This window comes from Lygodium microphyllum, chromosome 6 (genome assembly GCF_053477565.2).
Source record: "Lygodium microphyllum isolate KBCC chromosome 6, Lygodium_microphyllum_v1.1.10, whole genome shotgun sequence".
NCBI classification, from domain to species: domain Eukaryota; kingdom Viridiplantae; phylum Streptophyta; class Polypodiopsida; order Schizaeales; family Lygodiaceae; genus Lygodium; species Lygodium microphyllum.
The window spans coordinates 151,618,725-151,638,308 of record NC_141140.1 but is presented as its reverse complement, the minus strand read 5'-3'; the positions used below and the strand labels follow the sequence as shown (position 1 = coordinate 151,638,308).

Below are 19,584 nucleotides of genomic sequence, written 5' to 3'. Positions count from 1 at the left end.
CTCCTATCTGCAATCGTTGCAATCTTTCTCTCTCCTGTAGGCTGTCCTGCCTGCGTTTTCAGTCTTTCTCTCTCTTGCAAGCTCCGTTTTTAGTCTTTCTCTCTCCTACAGGTTGTCTTGCCTGCATTTTTAGTCTCTCTCCTGCAGGCTCCGTTTTTAGTCTTTCTCTCTCCTCATTGTTGTCTGCATCAGATCCAGCTTCTCTCTGCTGCGTTTGCTGGTGTTCAACATCCGGAGACTGCCTTGCTGCAATTCGGGATCCATTCGGAGTACGACACACTCTCCAGCTCATTACCCCTGCCCTGATCCTAGAGATACACGAGTTCGAGGTTCAGTATTCATTCACTGCATAGTGTGTTTGCTGCATGAGCATCATATTATTAGTAGTCATATCATTTCATTTATTCACTGTGTTCATTGTCTCTGAGTTACTATAACCCTAACCCTAATTGTGTTTTTTTTATCAGTCTATGCTTTGTCGTACGGTTTCTGTTTATGTTTTTGTGTTAGGGTATTTTTCTTTACATCTGTGATTCGAACATGGCAAGAGATCTTGACACTAGGAAATCTACCAATGAGTATGTCTTTACTTTGGCTAGTGAGGCTATCTCTTGGTATTCAAGGTTGCAGAAAATTGTGGCATTGAAGGCTGAATATGTTTCACCCCACATAGAAGCTTCTAAGGAAGCTATTTGGCTTGGCTGTTTGGTCAAGGATTTTAGTCTTTCTTCATGTACTCCAATGCTTGGTTGTGATAGCCAGAGTGCAGTATGTCTAGCTAAGAATGCCATGTTCCATGCACGTACAAAACACATAAATGTTTGGTACCACTTCATTCGACAAGTCTTGGGTGATGGTCTTGTCACACTGACTAAGGTCAAATCCCAAGATAACCCTGTAGATGTTCTCACTAAGAGTCTTCCAAAGGCTTAGCATGAGCATTGCATCCAATTAGTGGGAGTTGGTTAGCTTAAAGGTACCATTTCGTGCCTTTAAGTGGGAGGTTGTTGGGTGTAAAGTCCCTTCGTCTTCATGTATAAAGTTATACGGGTGTGAACACCCCCTTATTGTACCCTAGCATATAAATACAATGTACATTCTTTACTCTCTATGTACCATCACAATCTAGTACACCTATCTCTGTGTTCACTCTCTCTTACTCTCAACACTGCTACTCGCACTTCTAGCTTGCACTTTCATAGCGCACTTGCGCCTTCAGCCCCAAAACTGTGAGATTACCAAAGTTTCTATGTCCCACAAGCCAAAACCCTAATTTTGGGAGGTGGAACAAATAGGAGGCTGCCTAGCCTTTCTGTTCATACCTCCTCTACAAGTTCCAGCCATCAGCCCACGTTATCAAGTGGCTGTCCAGCCCTCACAGCTGCTGCCACATCTACATCAACTCCTAGCACCCTGCTTGCAGCTGCATTTACAGCCAGAGTGTTGATGTCAGCAGCTGCAATGCCCTTGCACCTGTTACTGTCTGCATCTTCAATAGCTCCTACCTGACAACAGGCTGCACACTACATTCCATGTGCCACAAACTTCAATACAGTCTGCTGCCCCAAAACTGCTCATTCCTGCTGTCGTCCTGATCAGCCAGGTGCTGCCACAGCTGTGTTTTTGGTGTTTTTCCTGCAGGCCTGGTCACACAGTTGCTGCACTGATTGTGGAGGTCTCCATCAGCCTATCATCTCTCCAACTAGTGGTTACAGCACTCAGGATCCCATGTCCGAGTGGACGTCACTCTCCAACTACTCCCATTGAGCATCTATATGCTCTTTCATTCATTTACAGCATTGATTGAAGATTCATTTGCTTCAAAGTTCTTGTGTTTTTATGTGCTCTTGTTTGAGTTCTTGTGTTCTAGTTGCATTTGTACATTCTGTGTTTTCTCAATGAAAACCCTAGCATCACTTCACATTTGTTGCTTGGCTCTCCAAGAATGGGATGCTCCTCACTGTCCTCTAAGGCCAAAATCTCCACAAATCACATGAATCTACTGTAACCATCCTGAATCTTTGGATCATAGATACGATAACCCACTAACTGGGTATCGTAGCCCACAAACAACTATCTTGTGACTTTCAAATCCATCTTTCCTTGCTCCTTCCTCATGATGTGGATGTATGCATCGCACCCAAAAACCCTAAAATAAAATAAATCAAGCATAGTACCAAAATACACCTCAAAAGGCATCTTGACTAGAATTGTTGAGGCCAAGGATCTATTGATTGTTGCTAAGGAGCCTAGGGCATCTTCCAATGCTCAAGCATAGTCCTTGAGGCTTGCCATCTCCACCATGTTCCTATTTTTTCAATCTATAAGACTCCTCCACTGTGTTCCTATTCTTTCACTCTTAAGACTATATTCTGACGAAGTGTTGATATTGGCAACTTCCGAGAGTACCCCTTGGTCCGCACAAAATCAAGTGGCTTCCTTTGAAGTAACCTTCGTACCTTTGTCAAATCTTCAGTTTTCAGCTTTCACCCAAACTGATTTTCTTAAAAATAATGTTAGTTTCCAAAATGCCATAAGACTTGTGACTTAAGCTGCAAAAACGAGGCCCGAGTCATCCTGCTAAAATCATCAACAATAAGCATGTGATACTTACTCCCTTTGAGGGATTCCTATCTCATTAATTCGCACAAATCAATGAAAGCAAGCTCCAAGGGAGTTGTGGTCCATCAAGATACCCTCTTGAAGACAAAATCACATTGTTGCTTGTCTTTACTGTAGCATACACATGAGTCTAACTCACCCTAACACGCGGTAAGACACGAACAAATTGTTCATAAGCCACCTTCCAAAGGTACTCATGGCTCAAGTGACCGAACCCAGCATGCTAAAGCTCATACTAACATCTGGCATCATCATCTAGTACCTGGTGTCGGCATCTCGGCTGTTCTCCTTGTGTTTGACGACTCCAACACACTCTAGCATTTGCATTTTGCAGCTAGGCCATCTTCCTAGAATCTGAAAACTATGCTTTACTCCCTCGATAGTCGGTGATCATCTTCCTCATCTCCAACAACAATAGAGGACTAAAGTTCGCTCCCTCCACAGTTGTCCTTCACCTTCCAATGGTTACTTCAATAGCCCACTTCCCCAAGGCTATGTTTCGCTCCCTTCACTATGCAGATTCCCCACAAGTGCTGCCGCCTGTGTCAAACAGGACAATGCAGTTATCTTATGATCTTCAACTCCGATGTATCAGTTTTTCTTCTCATAGCATGATTAAGTGCATCATCATCGTATTCTTGTCGTGTTTCTAAGTTTCTCTTCTCTCTCAGTGTTTGCCATACACACTCCGTGTTTCTTCCCACAAACCCTACTGTCTCTCTTGTCTCTTAGTTCTTGACACGACAAACACAACTGCATGAGAGAGAACTCTTGTAAGTACACAACAAGCTAAATAGATTGATATGATAGATGTTGATGAAAGTACAATGGTTAGGGCCTCATTATATAGACCTAGGGTTTCCCCTGAACCTTTGACCTTTATTAAATATTAGGAGGTGTAAAAGGTATTCACACCTTTGATACACACACTTACACATCTAAGGTCTGTTCACATGCGAGCATGTATAAAACCAACAAACCCCCCTTTGGGTCATGGGTGGCTGAACTCGTGACTCAACACACAGAAATGAAAATAGGAAGGTCTTATCTCAAAGAGGTAGTGTCTAGTCCCATACAAAGATTTCGAAAAGAAGATACATGAGAGAGATGCAACATGAGAAAAAAGTCGAATGAGAAGCTCAAGAACCCAAAGGAAGACGTGGTTTAGCGGTGCGTGTGCTGTTGTGGAGCTCAGCTGAGAGTGACAGAAGCTCGAGAGGAATGAGCGTGAGTGACAGCTGAAAAGAGAGAGAGAGAGAGCAGAGTGAAAGTCCTATTCGATATGTGTGTACCAACAACGTGTTGGTATACAAAGAATAAAATGTATTTTTACTTAGGGCATGTAAGGGTGCATTCACATGTACAGCTAAATAATGTGCGTGTACTATACATGGAGGTTAAACCGGGACTAAATCCCAACAACCTTCCACTTAAAGTTCCGAAGTGAACCTCTAATCAACTCCCACTAGGCGGATGCAATGCTCATGTTGAGCTTTGCTTAGACTTTTAGTGAGAACATCTGCAAGGTTGTCCTGTGTTTTGATCTTGGTCAATGTGATTTGACCATCTTCCAGAATCTGTCTGATGAAGTGATATCCCACATCTATATGCTTTGTGCGTGAATGATGCATGGCATTCTTAGCCAAATACACAGCACTCTAGCTATCACATCCCAAAACTACAATACCCATAGACATGCCGAGATCCTCCGCAAGTCTGCTCAACCATATAGCTTCCTTAGAGGCTTCAGTAGCTAATACGTATTCAGCTTCAGTGATATCGAGTGCAACAATGTTCTGCAACCTGGAACACCAAGAAACGGCCCCATCAACAACTGTGAAGACATACCCGCTAGTGGACCTACGAGTGTCCAAGTCACGTGCCATGTCTGCATCATAATAACCCTGCAACCTAAGTGCACCCTACCCATAGCAAATACACTTTCTTTGTGTACCCTTTAGGTATCGAAGAATACACTTGACAACCTTCCAATGTGTTTTGCCAAGATTTGGCATAAACCTGCTAACAACTCCCACTGCATGAGCAATGTCTGAACGAGTAGCAACCATAGCATACATAGAGAGCCACAAGCTGATGCATAAGGAACTCCCTTCATAGCATTTTCTTCCACATCATCTTTTGGGCTATTGGCTTTACTAAGCTTAAGGTAAGGAGATAAGGGCACCCCAAAAGGCTTAGCTTTAGCCATGTTAAATCTGTCTAATACTTTTTCAATGTACTTTTCTTGAGATAAAAACAACAATTTCTGCATTCTATCTCTATAAATCCTCATGCCCAAAATATGCTCTGCATTCCCCAAATCTTTCATGGAGAAAGTTGATTTCAGCTGGTTTTTGAGAGCATCCAAGTTAGTCTTTCTTTTCCCAACTAGCAACATATCATCCACATACAAAACAAGTATGATGGGGCTGCCATCTGTATCCTTTTTCATGTACAAGCAATGATCTGCATGGCTACGTGTAAACTCATGAGATAGCATAAAAGTGTTAAACTTTTTGTACCACTGCGGTGGTGCTTGTTTCAGCCTATACAGGCTGCGTTTTAGTCTACACACCATTTGCTCTTTTCCAAGAACTACAAAGCCCTCGAGCTGTTTCATGTAGATTTCCTCATCAATGTCACCATGCAAGAAAGCTATTTTTACATCCATTTGATACAGCTCTAAGTCCAATACAGCAGTGAGAGCAAAAAGCACACGTAGAGTGGTCATCTTCACAACAGGTGAGAAGACCTCTTAGAAGTCAATCCCTTCCTTCTGTGCATACCCTTTGGCAACCAGTCTTGCCTTGTACTTGGGTTTCCCATCTACTGTCCTTACCTTGTACACCCATTTGTTTGGAAGTGGCTTCCTTCCCTTGGGCAATGACACAAGATCCCAAGTATCATTTGCATATAGAGATTTAATCTCTTCCTCCATAGCTAGTTCCCACTTACTACTGAATTCACATGACTTGGCCTCTTTGTATGTAAGAGGCTCACCCTCATCTGTAAGCATCACATAATGCAAGGAGGGGTCAAACCTATGTGATTGCCTTCTTACACGTGTAGACTTGCGTACCCAATGATCAACATTTTCAAAAATTGGATCTACATCTGGAGGTATATTATTTTCAGCATTTATTGGCTGCTGTAAGCCATTTTCAGCATGCTGTTCATGCTGTACAGCACCTTCATTTTCATTAACAGCACCTACATTTTCATAATCAGCAAGCCTATCTTGCTGTCCATGACCTCCTTGTGCTCCTATTTGCTGTCCATCATCATTTGGCTCAAAAATAACCAGCTGATCATCAGTTTCAACCTGTGGCACAGCACCATGAGGCTCATTTTCTGAAGTAATGGGTGGCTGCAAACTCTGAAACTTGATATTTTTCATATCTTCATTTGAGGCTAAAGTACCTTTTAGAAATTTTTCCTCATTAAACACAACATTACAGCTGCGAATAATTTTCTCGGACTGAGGCAACCACACTCTGTAGCCAAATTCACCCTCATTACCATAGCCCATGAAAATGCCTTTGGTGGATTTTGGGTCAAGTTTGTTCCTCAGCTCATCCCTAACATGCACAAAAGCATCACAGCCAAATATGCGTAAATGGTCATATGAGGCCGATTTGCCAAACCAAACCTCCCGATGCCATTATTTAAGGACTTGTTTGGAGAGCGGTGCAAATGTGAACTGCGGTTTTTGAGTGCCTCTCCCCAAAATTCATAAGGGAGATAAGCAGTGGACAGCATGCACCGCACTCTTTCACATAAAGTCCTATTATATCTTTCAGCCACCCCATTTGAAGAAGGGTTGTAAGGAGCTATAAGCTCCCTCTTAATTCCATGCAAGTCACAAAAGAACTTGAATTCAGTAGATGTGAACTCACCCCCATTATCAATTCTCAAGCATTTTACTTTCTACCTGTCTGAGTGGTCACAAATGCATGAAAAGTTTTAAAAACAGCAAACGCTTCACTTTTCTTTTTCAGAAGGTATACCCAAATCTTTTTGGAACAATCATCTATAAAGGAGACAAAATATGCAACACCACCCCAACGATTTCACGGGCATACTACATACATTAGAATGCATTAAGTCCAAGACATTGGAGTTACGAGAGACACCAGAGTAAAAGGAATTTCTTATTTGCTTTCCAAACTGACACTCATTACAAAAGTCAAGTTTAGAGCCTTTTCCATCAACAATATTAAGGTTTAAGAAACCTTATCACTATCGAGCTAGTAGCCATTTCAAGAGGTAGACAAATCAACACATTGGGGACAATAAGCACATTGAAGATAACATGATGAAGAGCCGATTGGCATGGCGGCTAGATCGAACCTCTACAGATGGAGCATCAAGTGCTATCGGGTTGCACAAGTAACTAGATATGAGACGATGTTGCTCTTGCGTAGCATCTAATGGACAAGTCAACAATGTGCACGCCAACGTGGCATTATGGACAAACATTTCAAGCTTCGGACAAACAAGGCTGCGGGCAATAGCGTGGTGATCAACACACTAGTGTGTCGGGGTAGAAAGCTTCAAGCTCTCATAGATCTACAGTGCAACAGTAAGGTCAACCATTTTTTCATCCTCCTCTTCTTTTCTTCCCCTTCAACTACAATTGAAGCACCAACAATAGTAGGCAAACAGTTGTAGGCAATCTGTGACAGAGAGGCCGCGATTGAACTGATGGGTAAAGTTGAACAACCATCAATTCACGTGATGTTGGTAATGATGGAGCAGACGAATTGACCTGATCCGCTACCACCGTTGGATTCAACACCATGAGAGAGAGAGAGCGAGAGTGCTACAATGGATGCAACTCCATGAGAAAGAGAACTCTTGTAAGTACACAAGAAGCTAAATAGATTGATGTGATAGATATTGATGGAAGTACAATGGTTAGGCCCTCATTATATAGGCCTAGGGTTTCCCCTAAACCTTTGACCCTTATTAAATGCTAGGAGATGTAGAAGGTGTTCACACCTTTAATACACACACTTACAAACCTAAGGTGTGTTCACACATACGAACATGTATAAAACTAAAACTCCAGTCCATGGCAAGCCTCCTTGCTTGTCTTGCCATCGTGAATCCAAAACAACTCAACATCAAATCCAAATCTTGCTTATAGATTTTTTTTAAATCTCATCTACTCCATGAACTGGAATGGAAAAGCTATTTCCACTATCAACATTAACTTAGCATCATATGCGAGCAATCAATGCCTTCTTTCAATGGAGTCATGTGGCAAGAAGTGCCACTATCCGAGATCCATTCATGAGCTATGGGTAATGTCAATGCTACATCCAATGTTGAAGATGTCTTTGACACCTCCCAGTGGAGAAACGCCAATGAAGTAGGAATAGTAGTGCTCCAAGAGGCTTTAAATCCTTCTTGGATTTCTCCTTCTTGTCTTCCTTCTTGTCCTTGTCCATGCAATCCTTCCAATGACCTATCCTACCACACTTGTGGCAAGTGGAGTCCTCCTTTGACTTATCAACCTTCTTCTCCTTACCTTTTTTCTTAACCTTTGCATTTTGGCCCATTAAAGCCTTTGAATTCCCCTTTGATGGAGAATTGGAGCTTCAAGCAATCCTCCTTATCCAATACCATGGGGCACCAATTCCTCCTATTTAGCATATCAACCCATTCAAAAGTGATCAAAGAATAATAGAAACCACTATAACAAGTATATCACTGTGACAAGAGGATAACACACATCTTCGAAGAAGATCATGTTCCCTCCATTACGGATCCCCATTTGCTATCATTTGCAAGATCTTGATGTGATCTTTCATTAGCGCTTAAGTGTCCATCTAGGATCCAATCTACACGTGAGACATGACACAAGCTGTACCCGCGAATACACTGGTAATGTACATCAGACTCACCTCCTAGCCATAGAGCCAAACAAGCTCCCCCTGAGCCTGGGAGCTAGCAACAAGCCGAGTCATGACCACATCCCAAAAGCTAGCATCTATAAGCCCAAGAGTCCAAGAGTGGTGATCACACAATGAAGAGCACAATAGAGTCTTGAGTCCAATAAATAGTACTTGGTTGCCCTAACCTTGAAGGGTTCCTAGTGCATTCGCACTAAGTCACTTCATGGCCACTATGACCAATGCCGCTAGCATCCATTAGATGCCATTCGCACTTGAGACACTTCATGATGACCACTATAACTAATGCTACTAGCACCCATCCAAATGTCCAAGGTTGTAGTAGACGCAAACTTCTTGGAATCCATGGTCCACATCTGCTCCTCCACCGACACTCTCTTCATGAGAATCATGATGTTCTAGAGTTGCTCCAAGTGCAGCCATACCTCTCACGCACCCATCATATACTTAACATGCGCAATGATTGTCAGTGTGCAAGGGAGAAATGTGAACAAAAGGATGCAAGCATTCAATTTGTCCTAGTGCACACATGCCTTCTCCAAATCAACTTTCCCTAATAATGAATGAAAGGATACAAGTTGTCAATTTGTCCCAATGCACCTATGCCTTCTCCAAATCAACTTTCTCTATTTATAGTCTTTGACTATCGCACAATCAATCTATTTAGTCATGAGTTCTACAAGATCGTAGGACTCTAAGACAGTTGAGAGAACTGGGGAAACGGAAACAGACATGGAAACAAAAATTTTTGAAAGAGTTCTACAAAGGCATAAGCTCAAATACAAGGATTTTGAAACATAATTCATATGCTAATTGCAAAGAAGGAACGATGACTAATCGAACTATAGACATCTTCAAATCTAATCTCACCGTCTAGAGCTGGGTCATGCCATGTAGCCCACGAAGTCCCATGGAAAGTTTAAACACAACATTATTTAAAAGGAACATTAAAAAAGTTGCCCTATTAAAAATGAAACATAAAAAATGTTTACTATTAAAAACGTTTAGACAAGTCGAGATACACTAAAACAAAACATTTAAAATTAACATTTAGACGAAACATAAAAAACAATCATACTTAGAACGGCAAAAAATAAAAACATCACATAAACAAGACCTTTAAATGTTTAATAAAAAACATTTCGGCTATATTGCAAAACGAGTCAACCCAAAAAGTTTTCCCTTGGGGAAACACCACGTCTCAACTATTTCCCCAAAGGGGAAACATTTCACTAGAGGAAACACGTTTTGGGCTTGTCTCCTCGCATTTTGGCATTTCGGGTCCTCCCAAGGGGCGTTTTGGGGCATTTCCCGCTTCTATGCTCTAAGATAGCCTCCATCACCACCATTCAAATGCTGAAGTTGTCTCCATCCAGCCTTTGATCCTAAGGAAGTGTTGGTAGGACTTGGACCTTGCAGCCCATGATGGCCTAGAAATCTATGTCTAAGTCACTAAACATCCTGCTCGCACCTTGAATTGATCACACTTCTCAGGTAGCCCTTCTAACTCCGAAAAACACAATGGTTAAGACTGCATCCACCCAAACTTTGAGATTACTTTACTGCCTTGTGCACTAGAAACATCAAATCTGATCCAAAGGCTGAAAACATAACCTTTTCAGCACTCTGCTGACTTCTTCGCAAAAATTAGGTCTGCACACTTCCTCCTGACTCCATGAAGGTCTAGGCTGCCCTCCTGATCAGCAAATGGATCAAGTATTACTCCATTCACATGTATCTCTACACGCTCCAGCCATAGCTTTATACACAGCCCATCCACTCGCAATCAGATGCTGACAACACAGCCTGTTGACACGCTGAATACTCCTCTTGAGATCCTTTTTTTGGAAACAAAAAATGCTGAAGACTGAAATCTGGAACAAAATATGTACAATGGCTGGGGTCAATATATGCACTCAATCAGAACCTCACTCTATCTGACAAAACAAAAAAGTATGACCGTGTGTCTGGGGACTCCCTAAATCGGCTGCAGGGACAGAGAAAAAGAAGCAGGCTGACCAGTATGAACCGGCACACTGCAGCCTGCCATATGGCACTGGCCAACTGGCAGTCTGACTGCCTGTGTCTGCCCACTGCCTGCTGCCCACTGCCCAGTTGCTTGTTGCTCTGCCCGACTTCCTGGCACCTGCCCACACTTGTTCACCTGCCTGAAGACTGCCCATCCAGGAGGTGTATCCTCTAACAGTTCATTGGTAAACCATTAGTTGAGCTAAAACACTACTGACGTGATTCCTGCTCATCAAGGAATCTTAACACAACTTATCACAAATAAGCTATGATCACATGTTAACTCTTCATAGACCTGGATTAATAATGCTTGTTCATAGCCACAGGTGGTGACACCTCAAAGATTGATCTCTTGTTCAGATCTTGGCATTGAGTTTCTCGCTTATTGGCAGTCTCTTGGTCAACTATTGTCTTCAACACCAAAGAAATGTGTTGTTATTATGAGAGGGTTTAACTCATTGGCCTTTCGTGCCAGGATGAGTACTATAGGATGTTGTTGCATATGGTAACTCATATAATGTTTCTCATCTCTGACTTGTAAGGGTTGTTTTTCTATCCAAGATACGTACACTAAGTGCCCAACCTCCATGGATGTCCAACCGAGTACTGCATGTAGCAAAACTTGAACCCCCAACCTCACGGTTATAAGCCCAAGTGTCAGCTGATGGGATATAACTGAATGAAACTAAGTCATGGTCATATGACTACACCGTACAGCATAACCCCGGGGTTTGTATTAATTGTAACACTCTTAGAAATGCAATTTTCAGGTGAGTCTTCACACAGTATGTATCCCCAGGGTCTAAAGCAATAATGCCACCAATCTATACAAGAGCTTATGCCTCTCCTCCAGAAGAATATCTGCTCCTGTATAATATTATCTGCATCAATCTACACAAGAGCTTATGGCTCTCCTCTGGAAGAATCTCTGCTCCTCTATAGTACAATCTGCTGGAGACAGAGACAGACACAGCCAGACAGATAGAGGGAGGGAGAGCACATACACTTTCGAATCAGGACACTGGAAGCCACTTCTGTTGAGGTAATACTCTGCCAGCTCGTCCGGAATCTGAGAAAAGCACGAATCTGAGTTTTGGAAAGAGGAAACGAAGACGTCGACATACAATGCATTGACGATGATGATGGTAATGATAGCGTAGCGCCATTACGACAGGAAGATAGTCAGCCAATGACGAAAGGAGATCCACGAGCAGAGCGTCTTCTTCAGCCGCAGCAGCCGCCTCTTCCATTTTGCATTCGCTAGGCTAGGCTACCCTTGTCTTCCTTGGGGACGTTACACACCAAGAGGGAAGCCCTGCCCAACTAAACTAGGTTGACATGTGCACCTCATTTATAAGTTTGAAGTTCTATATGCAGGTCTTGCATGTTTCTAATGTAGCAATTTTACTGATGGTGTTTACATATATGTCGTGTTTTGACGTGAAGTACATTCGTAGATAAGTTTTTGTGTTGTATAAATACATGGAAGATATCAAAAATAGAATATATGTGTATGTGTAGTTTGAGTCACTAATCTCGTGATTTTGAACGTTCACATTTCCTTTTATCTTAGATGCTATGGCCAAGTGGGAATAAAAACAGAAACACTACATTTTTCAAGGTGATATCTAGGCAGGGGGTGAGGTTCTTGCAAATAATCCGTACGTCCTAAACATCGTTGTTCTTTCAACGAGACGGTTATTAATCTGTAATATGATGCATGCGAACTTGTGTTGATCGGCTCTTTGGAATGCCTATCGTCGGCTTGGCTCGACTACATTTTCGAGCAAACTATAACATCTTTCATTCTCGTGATCTACTTAGAGCTTTAGGCCAAATGGAGAGTTTTCACGATTGAGCTCTATAATCCTTTCAATGGATTGCCTGTTGAGGATGCAAAGCCTTGTCCTTGGATGTGGATGTTATGTTATAGCCATGTACTTCTAGATCAGTGGATTATGTGGAATGTTGAAAGCAAACACATCCACAATATCGGATGTAAACAAGTCAAGTCTAGTAGATAGTTGCGAAAGTGATCCATCATTTCAAGAGACTAAAGGGTTATTGAGAATAGATCAACGGTCCAAGGTTCCGTTTGCAATCGCTCTTGTCGTTTTGCAAATCGAGATGGATGTATCAATGATAATCAATAGTTGAAGCTGTAACAGCTTTGCATTGAGAATTAGTTTTATGTAGTATGGTAAGAGTGACACCACGTATTTGTTTCTCTCTTTCTTCACAAGACATGGTCAGCATTTAGTTATCATCGTGTTGACTCTGTATTGTTGGCATGCAAGGATGAGAATAGTACGTGACAAGGCTGGTGTAACTTGTATTTCTTTTGAAGATGGATCATTCTTTTGCGAGTTGACAGCATGATGTTGCATTGTGACTATACCACAGGATGCACACATTGTTAGTCTTCCAATGATACTTTCACATTATGTCGACCAAGATGAGTCGAATTTTACTATGTTGTACCAAGTTGCAGTAAACAGTTTTAGTGATGTTTTTTTAGAAGCCATAGTTTTCCTTTTTCTAGAAGTCCTAAAGGATGCCTTGTGACTTTGTTTCTTCGTGGCATCCATTGATGCTGATGAGAACAATATGTTTTTATTATAAAACTATAGTACACTTGTCCAAGGAAAAACATCCTATACTTCATAATTTCATTTTTTTAAGATAGCTTATTATTTCGACGTGCAAGGTTGATTTTTTTTCTTAATAGTAATTCTAATAAAATAACCCAAAAAATAACAAAAAAGATTTACAAAACGTCACATAGCTACACTTATAAAAATTGAAAGGGCGTATTGACACATGAAAAATATATATAGTTGCTGATTTTCACAGATCACATACACATTTGGGCAAGCAATACTCCCTCCCCAATGTGAATTCAATGGGATTTAAACTCCTATTCTCCTACCACTACAATGGAAGCCAGTTGGCTACACCACTAAGCCCCATGCCCCTATTTGTCATAAAGGGTGGGTGTTTTAGTATTTAACCACGAGGTGCCCAGTCTTTGAGATTTTCCACTCATCCGGACAATTGGTGGTGTGTGACTGCCCTTAAAAGCTGAGGTTCTATGTAAAATGAATTGCAAAAATTTTTCCAAAAAATTAAAAATTAAAAGAAAAGCTTTACAACTTTTGATTTAAAAAATAGTTATAAAATGTTTAAAAACATACAATTTTCATTTTTGGTCTTGCTCCTTATTTAGAGAAGGACCATAATTCTTAGGTTTATTGTTTATTTTTGTGAACAAAAGTTAAGAAGTTAAGTGTGACCATTTAGAAGTGAGTAGAGTAGAAGAGGTGGAGAGATAAGGTTTCCAATTTTAGTCCTCACCTCGAGTACAATAAGATTTGATTTTTTGGGTGCTCATAGAACCTAAGAAATCGAGACATATTTACTCTTCTATAATGTGTTGCTTTTGCCATTGTTGCACAGGGCGTGAGGGAGGTAGGGGGTTTTTGATGTAGCATGGAGGTTGGGTCAAGGTTTGATGATGTAGTGTGGAGGCGGGGTGGTAAATGGTGAGAGTAGGTTGGCAGAGGGTATAAGGTAGTGGCTGAGAAAGGGCAGGGACACACATAATTTTTCCCCCACCACCATAAAAACCCAACAACAAACCAAAAAATCCAAAACAAGGGTGCACTGTTGCACACAAGAGCCTTGCCGGGCACACATTATTTTTCCCCCACCACCATAAAAACCCAACAACAAACCAAAAAAACCAAAACAATGGTGCACTATTGCACATAAGAGCCTTGCCCTTTTGTTTTTTTCTTTTTAAAGAGTGAAAGGGTTTGGTTTTGCTAACTAAGCTTTTAATTGTTTGCAAATGCTTATTTTACATCATTTTAGTTCATCTTGATGAACATTGCATTACAATTTGACCAATAGTGAAAGTCACACTCAAGAACTGTAAATGTTACTAGCTCAAGTCATGAATTATCAAATCTAGTTCCATAAAATAGACTTGAAGTAACATTATTACATGCACATTTTGTAATAAATCTGAATGCATTTTGGAACATGTTTTATATTCCAAAAGGATTGAGAATTTTCATTTTCTAGAGAGACTATTGAGATTATTAAAATACATCAATCAAAAGAACAAAGGTTGAGCTGAGCATTGCTCATGAATAGCATTCAGATAGTCTTATTGGATTCTTTTATGATTACAAGTATGTTTAGAGTGTTCATATGTTGATAATTGGGTTGCAAGACAGGCACCCTTATATTTCTTAAGTTTAAAAGTTATCAACTTGTATGAACACTACTTGGTAGAAACTTTCAAGCTATTCTCTCTCTCTCTCTCTCTCTCTCTCTCTCTCTCTCTCTCTCTCTCTCTCTCTCTCTCTCTCTCTCTCTCTCTCTCTCTCTCTCTCTAAAAAGTATTTTCATATTGCAAAAAGGTAACATAACAAGTAAAGGCTCTTGCAAACTTAACCATGACTATTTGTCCTTTTATGGTCATTTGATGGAAACCTAAGAAGCCTACACCTTTCCTTGGACCTAAAGTCTCTATCACTATCGTCAAGTCAAGAGTTATCATTGTGATAACCATCCCTCTCATGCTTTATCTTATCATGGCCACAATGCAATGAGCTCCATGTCAAACTAGAATGAGGTCTTCCAATAGAAAATTATATCTTTCAAAGGTTGCTCTTTCAATATATTCCAGTCATGATTTTCACATGAGACAAATAACACCTTGTTGGAAGACGTAGAATAGTAAGGTGAATCATGCTTTGTATGATTTCTTGCACATGTTTGATTGCTAGTTCAGTCAATGTCTAGGAACAAGCATGTTTCAAACATTATTGCACATAGTCATAAATGGCATTTATAGAATCATCTCATGCCAACATGGACTGCATTGAGTATTAAAAAGCTTGAATAACCTTCACATAGCTCAATAGATTCTTCCTCTACCACCTTCCTAATGAAGTAATAGCGCACCTCAATGTACTTTGTCTTCGCATCAAATATCAAATTTTTGGCCAACTGAATGGCACTCATAGAATCCAAATATAGCGTAGGGACCACATCAATAATACTAAGGTTTACAACTAGATTGCCTAACCAGAGAGCCTCCTTGCAAGCCTTAGTGGTTGCAATATACTCTACCTCTTTAGTAGATAGGGCCTTGCATTTTCACACCCTGGACATCCAACAAGCAATGCCTCTAGTGATAAAGGTGAAGACATAGCCAAAGGTGGACTTCCTATGATCTACATGTTCTGGATAATCAGATTTAGTGTACCCCACAACTCCTATATCCTAGCCACCATAACATACGTACATATTTGCAATGCCCTTAAGGTACCTCTTGATACCCTTCACGGTATTCTAATGTTGCCTACCATAAGAGGTGTAGCCATATAGCATGCCATAAGTTCCACTACAAATGCTAAAGTGAGGACGAGTAGCTATTAAGGCATAGGATGAGTGGCTGTCGTGGGATACATTAAATTGTCCATTGTAGATATATAAGGGATCTTGGCCATCTTAGCCTTGCTCATCAAACTGTAGACACACAACATGACTAACCTTCACATGATAAGGTAAAGGATAGCCAATGGGCTTAACATCTTGCATATGAAACCACTCAAGAGCCTTCGGGATGTACTTCTTCTACAACAAGTAAAGGAGACCTTTAGAGCGATCACGTATGATGCACATCCTAAGAATATGTGAGGGTTGTCCCATGTCCTTCATATCGAAGCTCTTCTTAAGCTGATTTTTCAAGGCATCCAGATCATCATAAGTGCTCCTAGCAATCAACATATCATCGACATAAAGTATTAAAATCATAAGGTTACTATCATGAGCCTTCTTTGTGTATAAACATGAATCCATATCACTACGGGTATATCCATGGGATCGAATTTGTGATACCACTCCTAGGTGCTTACTTAACACCATAAAGACTTTTTCTCAACTTGCACACTACGTACTCCCTGCTTTTTTCCTCAAAGCCCTTAGGTTATTGCATATAAATATCCTCATGCAAGTCCTATGTAAAAAAGCTGTCTTGACATCCATCTAATAGAGGTTCAGATCGAACTGTGCAACTAAAGCCAAAACCAAGTGTAGGATAGTCATCTTGATGGCAACAGAGAAAACCTCATTGAAGTCAATACCATACTCTTGCTTAAAACCCTTAACAACCAAGCTGGCCTTATAGGTTGGCTTGGGGCATCTAGGGGTACTCTTCAACTTGTACACACACTTGCATGGCAAAGGATGTTTTTCACTAGGCAAAGGAATCAAATCCCATGTATGATTTTTTTACAGTGAGGTATACTCTAACTGCATGGCCCTCTCCCAAGAGTGATCATCACCTTTGTGCATGGCCTCATTATAGATAAGAGACTCACTAGCATTTATCACCGTAACATAATCCATAAAGGGCACAAACCGATCAAGCTAATGTTATCTCTAATAGACCGCTGCAAAATAGGCTATGGAGCATGTACCTCCTATCTAACATCATGGTCCTGGGCCACTAGAGCATCAACTGCTATAGGCTGTCTAGTGAGTTGTATAGTAATAGGAGACTCTTCCTAAAATATCACATTGCATACTTCAATGACTCGCTCAAGCTACCTATACATTTTCTCTTCATGGAAAACAACATCATGGCTGTGGATAACCTTTTGAGCCTATGGATCCCATAGGCAATAGCCCATCTCACTTGTATCCCTATAACTAAGAAAGATGCATTTCACAGACTTAGGATCTAGCTTATTGCACTTGTCCTTGCAAGATTAGTGCATGGAGATCAACTAATCACATATATAGCAATAGTAACTGCCTCAGCCCAAAAGTGTTATAGTAAGCATGTATGGATAAGCATATTATGAAGCCACTCCAGAATCATCCTATTCATGCACTCAGCCATGCTATTCTAGGGTGGGGTGTATAGGGAGATCAACTAATACTTAATACCCATATCATCACAAAACTGCTCAAAGGCTATAGATAGATACTCACTCCCATTGTTAGATCTCGTAAACATTTCAACCTATATGCAAACCAACAAAAGCAAGCCAACAATGAAATGTAGCCAAGACTTTCAATTTTTGCCTTATGGATGTGCCAAAACCTTACGTAAGTAATTATCAACGAAAGTAACAAAATAACTCATACCACCTAAAGACTTGTAAGGCATAGGTCCACAAAAATTAGAATGAATAAGAGCCAAAGGCTCACCCATGCACGTAATGTGAGACTTCTTATGTGAACTACAAGCCTGTTGCCTACCACATAAAGACAATGATCACAAGAATCAAAATGCTTATAATTAAGGGGCAGAAGATACTACAAACAAGTAAGCATTTTCATTTCCTTTAAGGAAATGTGTCCAAGGCGATGATGCCATAACAATACATGTGGTATTGTAGGCACTGTCAAAACATAGTCAATAGACCTAAATACAAGTAATGGATAAAGAGTGCTAGACTTGACACCTCATGCTAGAACCAGATTCCCATGAGTAATCTTTCATAAGGAATCACCAAAAGATACAACATAACATACATCATCCAACAATCTATAGCCAAAAGTAGGCTCTTGGTAAAGCCAAAACATGGCATACATCATGCAAAGTAAATATACTTCCTGAAGGAAATTGTAGCTCAATATCTCCAATACCAACAATATCCAATCATTACCCAAGCCGGCAAATCTGTCATGCAGCAGCAGTAGGAGTGGAACCTTCTTAATGAGGGGTGACACGAAATGAAACCCCTAAATCAATCAGCCCAACAATGAGCATAGATGGAAAAGGCATCAGTCAATTGTAAAATGTCAAGAGAGAAGAAGTTGCAAGTATGTAGTCATCATCAAAATTAGTGTGCATAATATTAATCTTCAATCTTGATGCTAGACTTGCTAGGAACAATGCTATGATCATCAGACTTGTCCTACACTTTGCCCTTTCCTTTTTTCTTGCACTTGTCAACACCCATTTTATGGCATTATGGCCGAATATGACCCTACTTCCCATAATAGTGACAAGTTAATTATTGCAAGACCGTCCATACGACTGAGAATAAGACTTTTGAAAATCTCTCTCACAATGGTCATTACCACTTCTATTATTATTCCCTTTGATTGTCAAAGTATGAGAGGTGCAGGAAGCATCCACATTCTTTTGGTTAACCTCTTCATTCAAGAGAGCATTTTCTACATCCTACAATTTTAGACCATCAACATGCATATTTGCTCACATAGAAATATGGAATGTGTCCTATGACTTAGACAATGTAACCAACAAGATCAAGGGAGGAAGATTGTCCTTAAATTCAATCCCCTGTGAAGATAAGTGGATGAATATAGAATGAAACTCATTTAAGTGGGCATACATGGAAGTTGTCTACTTCATATGAAGGTTCATGAGTTGCTTCAGCCAATACATCTGAGAGATAGGACTTTGCTTATCATAGACATTACGAATCTTATCCCACCATAATTATTAGACAGTCTACCTATCAGAGACAATTATATTAGACCTACTTAAAGAGTGACAAAATGATTGTAGATTTGCATAACTCATCTAGTCCAGCCCAATCTTTTGCATCAATGTATTCAGTCTTGACACCCTCATGTCTCAATGACTTAATCTACAATTTTTGCACTAAAACCTGCCAAATTTGTGTCTTCTAATAGCTATAGTTGGTGCCATCTAACTTGTCAATTTTGAAGATAGCAATGTCATTCAAGCCACTAGCCATAATGGACTAAATGGAAGCACAATCTAAGACAAGCAGATTGTTGTAAATGATAGCAAAAGAACCCTAAAATCATTACAAAGCAAGAGAAACTGCCAAAATGGTAAGCTATCCATAAACTATAATTAAGTAACTATCAAATCTAAGTGATTGCACTCATATAGAATGCATAAAAATGAAATCACATGCTATTGTAATAAATTGTAGCAACATGCTAACAACCAACTATGAGCAACCAAGAAAGAAAGACCATAAACAATTGGCAT

General features: G+C 40.4%; 1 protein-coding gene across 3 annotated transcripts in view; it reads right to left on the bottom strand.

The window, feature by feature from the left end:
- The window catches only part of LOC148035294 (transcription initiation factor TFIID subunit 10-like), a 108,743-nt gene extending 96,842 nt beyond the window's left edge, over window positions 1–11,901 (bottom strand). For all 3 annotated transcript variants that reach the window (XM_087680298.1, XM_087680299.1, XM_087680300.1), the window contains exons 1-2: window positions 11,738–11,901; window positions 11,573–11,637 (exon numbers count right to left, since the gene is read on the bottom strand). In XM_087680298.1, the coding sequence (XP_087536424.1) occupies window positions 11,573–11,637; window positions 11,738–11,818 (146 nt within the window). In that variant the 5' untranslated portion in view covers window positions 11,819–11,901. The remainder of the gene's footprint in view (window positions 1–11,572; window positions 11,638–11,737) is intronic.
- Between the last annotated feature and the right edge of the window lie 7,683 nt (window positions 11,902–19,584).